The sequence below is a fragment of the Vipera berus genome (assembly GCF_964194415.1).
Source record: "Vipera berus genome assembly, chromosome: 1".
Lineage (NCBI taxonomy): Eukaryota > Metazoa > Chordata > Lepidosauria > Squamata > Viperidae > Vipera > Vipera berus.
Window position 1 is genome coordinate 327754345 of NC_138202.1, and position 10026 is coordinate 327764370.

At 37.6% G+C, this 10026-nt stretch overlaps 1 protein-coding gene across 2 annotated transcripts in view; it reads right to left on the reverse strand.

The window, feature by feature from the left end:
• Window positions 1-8871, reverse strand: part of PPP4R3B (protein phosphatase 4 regulatory subunit 3B) — a 48142-nt gene extending 39271 nt beyond the window's left edge. For both annotated transcript variants that reach the window (XM_081322852.1, XM_081322851.1), the window contains exons 1-3: window positions 8505-8871; window positions 6869-6924; window positions 694-792 (exon numbers count right to left, since the gene is read on the reverse strand). In XM_081322852.1, coding sequence (XP_081178978.1) covers window positions 694-792; window positions 6869-6924; window positions 8505-8646 — 297 coding nt within the window. In that variant the 5' untranslated portion in view covers window positions 8647-8871. The remainder of the gene's footprint in view (window positions 1-693; window positions 793-6868; window positions 6925-8504) is intronic.
• Window positions 8872-10026: the final 1155 nt, after the last annotated feature.

Genomic DNA, 10026 nt, shown 5'->3' on the forward strand with positions numbered 1-10026 from the left:
GCCCGATTGGTGCGGGTCTAGATAATCCGCTTCATCCAGAACCAGAGGAAGCTGATGCGCCACCACACTTTCAACAACCTTCGTAAGAAAGCAAAGGTTGGAGACCGGACGAAAGTTATTCAACACAGCTGGGTGCAAGGCAGGCTTCTTGAGGAGAGGTCTCACCACCGCCTTCTTCAAGACAGCGGGGAAACTACCCTCCCTCAAAGAGGCAGATGTAACCGCCTGGAACCAGCCTCGTGTCCCTTCCCGAGCCGCATAAACCAGCCAGGAAGGGCACGGGTCCAATAAACATGTGGTGGAGCTCAGCCTCCCCATAATCCTGTCCACTTCCTCCGGAGTCACAGGATCGAACTCCTCCCAGATAACATCGACAAGACCGCCCGTGTCCTGATCGTCAGACTCTGCCCAGTCGGAGTCCAAACTGGTCCGAATCCGAGCGATTTTATCTGACAGATGTTGACTAAACTCCTCGGCACGACCCTGCAAGGGTTCCTCCCTCACCTCCTGATTAAGGAGGGAGCGGGTCACCCTAAACAGGGCGGCCGGGCGATTATCTGTAGACGCGATAAGGGAAGCGAAGTGATTAGATCTCGCCACCCTTATCTATGGGTCACTAGAACTTTATTTCAATCACGAAGTTTATGAAGAGTCAAATCTAAATTAAAAAAAAACTTTAAATGTAATCCTTACCTGGCAAATTTTTTCCCAGATCTCATCACAGCCAGCTTTTTCTTGAAAACTCAGAGCTAAATCATAATTTTCTGCTTCTGACCAAACAATCAAAGTGTCCTATTTTAAAATGGAATATTATATTTATTATTTGACTTTACTGCAAAATGTAATATACAGCTAGGTTTAGGTATCAGAGAGTAGCTTTCAACCACCAGTACAAAATATAAGAGAAAATGGAAAGAAGAGGGGGATGAGAAAGACGATGCACCATTATATTTTTCCCTATGACTAGCCATACAGCTTTTCAAAAAACACATTTTACGTAGGATAGATAACTCCTGATATACACACTGCCACTCATTTATTAGGAGCTTTAGTTCACAGAAGCACCTTACTAGAAAGATGGCAAACAATATACTATGTCAATTTTTATGGAGATGTTCACTAATTAATTGCTATCACCTGAACTGGATTTGCACATTATAATAAACCATTGTGATTTAAACATTATAATTTGGATTTGTATAACATGCTAAGCCAGAATTTTTTAAAAAATCATAGTGTGCAAAGTTAAGTATCAGGAGACAAAGAAGAAAAGTTTTCTTCACATTTCAATGAGTACTGCATTGTGTTTTTAATCCATGTAAATACTGAGTAACAGAATGAAAGGGTATCCAAGTCCTACATCTGTCATATTCAACATTCTTTTTTCAGTCTGTAAACAACTGCTCATATATTATAATGAGTATGAATTCAACTTTGAAGGAAGATAAAAAACCATCTTAAAAATCAGTGGAAAACACTTCAGCAGATTATCCTTCAAGAATTCTTATTACTATAAAGGGATTATAGTGAGGGGAATATACATACATATACAGTTATAGGGAAATATAAATATGATATTCTGTGAAAGGAAATACAATCCATTCCATTCAAAGAAACCAAATAGACATTCATAACCACGACAATGCCAAAATGAAACTGGAAGATGAACTCTTCAGATGAGAAAGTATCCAAGGAGCAACTAGAAAAGAGCACATAGCTCTAAGTGGTATTTATGATGTGGCTGGATAAAAGTCGATAGGAACCCAGGTGTTGATATGGCCAGAGGCAAAAGGAAAATTTAACACAGTAAACATATGTATTCCACTGGCATGTGGAATGTCAAAACCATAAACCAGATGTTGCCAGACCAGAAATATCTAGATACAATACTGACATTTTGGAAATCAGTGAACTGAACTAAACTGGGTCACTTCATCTCAGAAGAACATCAGATCTTTTACTGAACATCATAGAACAAATGGAGTAGTGAAAATTAACAAAAGATATCAAAATTAGTGTTTGAATATAACTCACAAAATGACAGGATGATCTCAATTTGAGTCGAAGGCAAATCATCTGATATTGCAATGATCCAAATTTATGTTTCAAACAAGAGGTAGAGAAGAAATGGAAGGGTTCTATGGTAATATGTAGCACTTTGCTAACATCTGACTAAAAAGGGAGATGTCATAATATAGGAGGATGGAATGCTAAATTAGAAATAAAATAACAACTGGAATAATGGAAAATAATGGCTTTGGCATACAAGATAAAGGAGGAGACTGACTATTAGGGAGCTGCCAAAAAAACCCTTGTAGCTTTAAGAAAATTCTTCTTTCAACAATCTAAAACAGACATGTCAAAATCGCGACGTCACATGACATCGCGCAACGTATCGGACGGTTTTGCCATTGCCAGCAATGGGGTGGGCACAGCTTCTGGATGACGCGTACGCCCCACGGGCCGACAGTTTGACACCCCTGATCTAAAAGATAGCTTTACACATGGGCACCACCTGATGAAAAAGAAAGCAAGTACAGCTGGAGATGCTCAATTGATTCAGCAAAAACAAGACCTAATCTCACTGAAGCTCATATCCCAAATTACCTCTTGCAAGATTATAATTTAACCTAAAATAAAACTTAAAAGAATCAAACCCAAAAGATACATCAATAATATTATATATGATTATGCATAGAATTTGAGTTAAATTAGTGATAACTTTAAAGATGAAACAAATAAAAGTATCTCAAAATGCACTTTAGATATAATGAAAATAGCTGAAGAAAGATGTAAAGCAAAAGGCAACAAAAACACTGGAAATTTTATGCAGCCTATGGAAGAATTCATAATGATCAGGTCAGAACAGAATATTGGGAAAACAGCATGCCAAGGTTTATATTGTTACCTTGTTATTTAACTTACATGCAGATTGTAGCATTTCATTTTAAAGAGCATATTCAGGATTGTGGAATTTTTAAATGTCAGCAAGATTCTCTTGTGAACTCTTTTACTAGAAAACCATGAATATAGCATTGGAAATACCAGACTAGAAGAAATAGCAACTGAAATTAAAATGACTGGGAGAAATATGAACAACCTCATATATGCTGATGATGCTATTTTATGGCTATTAGGAAAGACTTAAAAGAATCTGTTTAAAGTGAAAAGCAGTTCAAAAATAATGCAGTTTAGTATTAAAAATCAGGGATCATGTGAAAAGGTTATACCAACCAATGCATATAACTAGAGAAATTGATATAGAACAGACTTTTACCTTTCTAGGCTCAAAAATGCACAGGAATAGGGCCTATGGTCAGGAAAAGAAAAAAAAATCTACTTATTTATTGTAACATATTGGTTAAAACCTGGTCTAGTAGAAAGGTTGAACAAAAAAGTGATGTATTTTAACTGTGGTGCTGAGGAAAACTCTTAAAAGTACCTGGTAGCTGAGGAAAAACAAATAGCAAATAATTCAGAATTAGATGAACTAGATAAAATCAGATTGCTTGCTGGGAACACTAATAATGAAGGTAAAGTTTAGATATTTTGAACATATAATGTCGAAGTGAAAGTCACTAAAGAAGGCTCTGAAAATCAAAGGCAATTGAAAAAGAGGCTGACAGAAAAGAAGGTGGCTTGATACTATCACTGATGACATAAGAACAAGGTCATCAGTATTCCAAGAAGCATTTACTGAGACAAAATCCGAGCAAAATTGTGTCCACTGGAATACAAAGGGTCAAAAATGAAATTATCAACAATTCAAACCATATAATTATGAACAGAAAGAAATGAAAGGAGTCATCTCTGATGAGATGGGTGACATATAAATGTAATAAATAATAATTGTTATAAATTTAATAAATTATGAAAAGTTTAGGATAATTACAATTGAAGCAACTCTATCCTCATATTTTAATAAGTACTTAACAAATTAGATATCTTTATTTTATCCAAATAAAAGCATCACTAACAATATTAGTTATTTTCAAGTAACTGTACTGCTTTTACTACTTCAGAGAACATTTTAAAATTAAGATGAGATAACATAAATATTCAATGACAAAAATTCAAAATTCATTTGGCAATCATTTTAATTCAACTGTTATATACCTAAAATTTTATAACTATTTAACTATAAATGTTTGATTAACTGAGTCAAAAACATATATTTTACAATATACTGCAAAACAGAAAACTAAGAAACTCACACAGTATTACAAACATTTGCTTAACTTTCTAGGAATATCATTATACATCATTATGCCCTAAGGATAAAACTAGCTTTTATTTGTTGGGCTCTATCTTCATTCTCATTTGAGCATGACAGAAATTAGAAATTACAAAACCGAAAATATCTTACATAATATATAGCAAAATTTTGCTACTATAAGAGCAATTCAGAAATAAACCTCCATTTAGTTAACAATGACAGATACTTGCAGATACGGAACTTTTACTATACACATTAGAAAACTACAACATTATATTACTTTTCAACATCATCGCCATTCAAATTGAGGCACTTGTAATAACGTCTTACAAGGTTTAAAATTCCTTAGTAGTAGTTGCTTGGCGCCAAAACTGGGTTATAGGAGTGGTGGTGATCAAAAACATCCAATGGAACTGCTTCAAAAGTGTATCTAGTGGTATGTGGGCGAGCATTATCATGAATCACCACACTGGAAGTGGTGCCATAAAAAATCCTGCCAAATGTGAAGATGCTGAAGGAGTACTGCTAGTGTGGTTCGACCATCAATTCAGAAGTCTGCTGTGAAACGTTACAAAAACTCAGAAGAGCCATCCATAGCAAGCGTCGAGGCATGCTGACTTCATGATAATATGTGCCTGCACACTGCTAGACGCACCCAAGAACCTTTGAAGCAGTTCCGTTGGGATGTTTTTAATTACCCCCCCATAACCCAGATTTGGCGCCGAGTGACTACTACTAAGGAATTTCAAACCTTGTAAGACGTTATGACAAGTGCCTCAATTTGAATGGTGATTATGTCAAAATAATGTTGTAATTTTCTAATGTGTATAATAAAAGTTCTGTACCTGTGTCTGTCATTGATAACCAAACGGAGGTTTATTTCTGAATTGCCCTTATAGAGTTTATAAATTCTTAGATGCATAATTTTCTGATTTGTATATGTTATATCATGAGCCTTGGTGGAGCAGTGGGCTAATGCCTCCTTAAGTAACACCAGCTGCCTGCAATTAGTGCAGGTTCGCGTCCCACCAGCCTTCCATCCTTCCGAGGTAGGTAAAATGAGGACCCAGACTGTTGGGGGCAATTAAGCTGACTTTGTAATAATGCCACTTGGGGTGTGTGTGAACGCCCTAATAAGCAGGCATATACATAGAATGAAGGCTACTGCTAAGCTTGTAAGCTGCCCTGAGTCTTCAGAGAAGGGCGGGATATAAATGGAATTAAAACAAATAAAAAATAAAAAATATTCACTATGCGCTCTTTTTCTTTTAGATCATAAAGATCTTTTCCAGATACTAATGCTAGTTTATCTCTTAATTTTTCACACTGAGGAACTGATCTAGTAAAAGTATCTTCTGATATACTTGAGACATCTATTAAAAATATTTAATACCTTTAATGGCTGGGTTCACACATTGTTCCAATCAACAATATAGTTTGCTGGTTTATAGTTTATCATCATCTATGAATCCAGTTATAATTTATAAACCAAGATTTGTGGCCTAACTAATGCATAAAGAGGCACTGTAATTTATTCACTTGAGTCATAATTTCAACCATGGTTTATGGGCTGTATGAACTCAGCCAAAACATTTTAGCTGAATTAGCATAAGAGTAAAAATAGTAAAGCAGTGACTGATTTGTCTGGTTTTGTATTTTGATGGGAGATCTTTAGTAAAGGGACTGTAGGCTAGGCTGGGAAGTCAACAAAACATGCTGGAAAATGGTAACAGCAAACTACTTCTGTAATTCTATGAAGAAAACTACCCAGATGTGCTCATGGAAGTCTTTACAGAATGAACTTGACTTGAAGGAGACTCTACCATTTTATGGCATCTGTTAGAAATCTATTGCAATGGAAAGAGCATCATTAATGACTAGAATAAAATAGCAATAATTTGAGATTTGCACAAAGTGCAATCTACCAAGATGTATGCAAGTCATCACCCCATATTGTAATCTACTAGATACTTGGCAGCAAACTTTGAAGATTTATGAACATCCACATGGGCTGCAATAAATATCTGGATAGCTGCATTCAGCATGGAGTAATATAATATAAACTAAGAAATTACAAAATATTGTATTTATAAAAAACACCAAATAGTATTAAAGCTGGACAGAAAACAGAAAACTAATGGCAGATAATTCAGCAAAGGTTATTAAACCAGTGTACTGCCCAACATACAACTCTGTATGGCTCACAACAAACAAGAAATTATAATAAAATCAATAAAGCATAAAAATAAAAAGATGGCAAGTCTGAATGAGCAAGTGGTTTCACTCTCTCTCACCAAAGACCTGGGTGAAGAGCCAGGTGTTCATAGCTCTTCTAAACAGCAGTGGGAGCTATCTGAAACTCCGGGGCAGGGGGACCCTTGTTTCAGAGGGCAAACACTGCTACAGAAGTGTGCTTCTAGGGTCTCAAAACATGAATGTAAAAGATAGTATTTTCATACATTAATCTCCAATATTTAATATACACATAGCCCTTGACTTGCCTTATATCAGTATGTGGACAACTAAGAATATATTACAAAACTCTAGTTGACCATTCTGCACTCCAATGGTTAACACAATTGCCAGATTTTTAAAAAAATAGTATTTTCAATAATAGTAATATAGTTGAAATACAGAAGAAAAAATACATGCCTGTTGTTTTTGATACGCAGTGTTTGGATTTATCTTCGATTCCAACAAGAGGGAACCTGAAATGATGAAAAAATTCCACTAAGAACTTAAATAAGTAAATAAAAAGTCAGGCAACTTAAGTACTAATTATCCACTTTAAGGACAGTACTTTATTCCAAAACTTTTATGCAAACACAGTGATCAAATCTGGGAATTTTAAGATAAAATTTCAGTATGCCTTTCTCATGCTATGAACAATTCATTTATGAAAAAATATTAGTCTTATTTTTCTCTGGTAGTAACATATACTATAACATATTTACAAAGCTAAATTATGTAATCCTGAATTTATTATATAGTATGTCTAAGCAATCATGTTTCATGGCAACAGCTCTCAAGCAATCACTTTCAAGTTCACAAGATTTATTTAGTACATTAGCACCTGTTCATTAACAACATCAATACATTTTCTTCTTCCAAAAACAGCTTTTCTAGTTTTGAAAACAACCTATCATGGCTTTACCATAAAAATACTGAAATAGAAAAAAGGCCTTCCATCAGAACATAAAATTTGATATAAAGGTTTATTTTTCTTCTTTTCAAAGAAAAGAAATTGCCAAATTAATGACTAGAGACAATTTTGAATATTTTGCTTTCTCCAAGTATAGTTTTAGGTCACTTCCACTGAAATATTACGGCATGTCCTTAATTCAGACACACTGAAAACCAACAAGACAATAATTTGGGTAAAGGTTTAAAATTTAAGAATTTTAAGTACCCAACATTCTAACAATAGAGAATATAGTAACACAAAGTACAATTTTTTTCAAGAAGAAAATGATAGTTTCTTGTGGCATTCTAAAAAGCAACAATTAAAATAATTGTGTTAATATTTAAATTCAATAAATGTTGTTTCACACTAAACTCAACTAAATTTCTGAAAATAAAGTTTAGATGTAAGATGATGGAAAATAAGCAAATCCCTTAAGAATACTATAAATCTGAAAGAAAATATGAAAACTGGAGCGCTGTTGAAAGTCTTTTTTCATTGAGTCAGCTTCACAGAAAAGCAACCCGGAGTGAAAAGCTGATAGTATCTGAAAGTATAAATCGGTACTATGAAAGGCCTTTTAAAAAATCATTAGCCAGTTAGTTCATTTTCAATAAGTAACAATTACCACAGTTTACGGTCATGAAAGTTATGAAAGTTTTCTAAAAGTTAATGTTTCCCACTCCTCCTAATACATTTAGTATCTTTCCCCCAAAGTCGCTCAATTAACACTGACAGGGGAGTTACTAATAACTTTTATAATCAAATGGAACAAATGAATCCCTTAAAGCAGTCAGTACGGTTCCCTAACTATAACATGCATGAATTTAGGGGACCATTAAGAAGGTGCTTAAGGTTTAGGGGTGGAAAGCCTATAACATTTGTAGTGAGGGGGTCCAATAACCTGACCCTACGGTTTGTCTAAATATAAAAGAGTGACTATATATGCGGGAAGGAATCCATGGCCTCAACCCAGGGTGTGTGAAGTGGCGGTGGCGGAACTCCCATGGGTTGTTTCCCATTCCTCTGGCTAGGCTCTATTGTCCCAGAGAGATTAGCAGCTACCTCCATCCCCTGCCTGCCATTATCCTTCTTCCCCTTTCTCACCGTCCGACTCGGCTCGAACAAGCAGCGACATCCCTTTGAGCCGCTCCACGTATGTGGACGAGACGTGCCCGGTGCCTCTGTCGTCCCATTGCCGCTCTTCGTTGAGCGTGTAGACCTTCACCCGCCGCCGGGTATCCGACATGGTGGGGCCCCGGCCCGATCGCGAGGCACGGGAAAGGACCGGCCGGGGGCTGAGAGCGTCACTCAGGAGGCCTTTAACTCGCTGCTTTTCATGACGTTCAGGTCGGAGCCGCCGCTCGTCTGCCTCGGCAGTACCAACTAGCAGCTGCAACCACTAACACCGCGGCATAGCCGCCATCTTGTAATTCGACTCCTGTCCCGTCCCTGCCTTTCTCTTCCTCTCCCAGCCGGGGGAGGGAGAGGGACGGAAGGCCTGCACGGGCTCCACTAGCAGGGGCTATGGCGGCCGGGAAGGGAAGAAAAAGAAAAGGCTGTCAGTTTGCGAAGGAGGAAGGGGTTGAGAATACGTTGCGCCTGCGTGTTGCATACTTTCCTGCTGGACGCGGGAAAACTGTGTTGCCCTGGCTTTTTTCTGCAGTAATAGTATCTGTAGCCGCATTTTCTTGGAATGATTGTCGCCTCTAACACAGGAGGGGTCTCTGAAGGACCGTCTCCAAGATTCCCAGCAGTTGTCTCCTTTATTGTTTTATTTAATTAGTCTGAGTTTCTTTGCTAGTGGCGTTGTAGCGTTTGAGAGGAAAGACCCATTCTCGTTGCAAAGGTGCTGAAGAAAACGACGAGTTGGGGCGATATTATACTTTTAAGAACGTAGAGAGGAAAGCAGCCCGTCCCTCCCGCGTGCTCATCATCCATAATACTGTATTTTTTTTCATCAAAAAGATTCTAGAGCTTATCCCAAGAGTTAAGGGCCTAACGTTTCCCTTCAAATGCCTTTAGAAAATACGCTACTCGATACAGCTGGAGCACAGCGAAGACTTCAGAGATGGACTAACTAAATAGGGCGGTCTAAATATGTTAGCTTCAATTTTTGGAGATGGAGCCACCTTCAGATGCATATGATGATGATAACTTTATTGTCACTTTGAATGTACACCAATCGGCATACATCAAAATGAAATTTCGTTGCATACAGCTCTCAAAGGGTCACCACCTCCGATATATACTCCTTGTTCGGGGCCCGCTCAAATTTCACATTGTCCATTTTAGTCTCTAGGGAGTGAACGATGGCAAACAGGACAGATGGAAATGGGGCTCCATGTGGATTAGCCCTCAAATTCGCTTGTATTCTGACAACCTCGCCTTCTTTCCTTTTTCTGATCCTGACTCTTCCACCCTTTCCTTAAAGAGGCCTTGCTTCTTTTCGCCCCTGGAGCACGCTGCTGCCGCCGCCACCAACTCCTCCAAAAGCCTCTCTCTTCCTCTGGGCCTGCCGACAGCCTCATCCAGTTCCTTTGCTCCATAAGCTCCAGGTCCTCTCCTCCTCTGCCTCCTCTGGAAACAGCCCTGATTTGCAATAGAATCCATCACTGGGTCAGCAGTC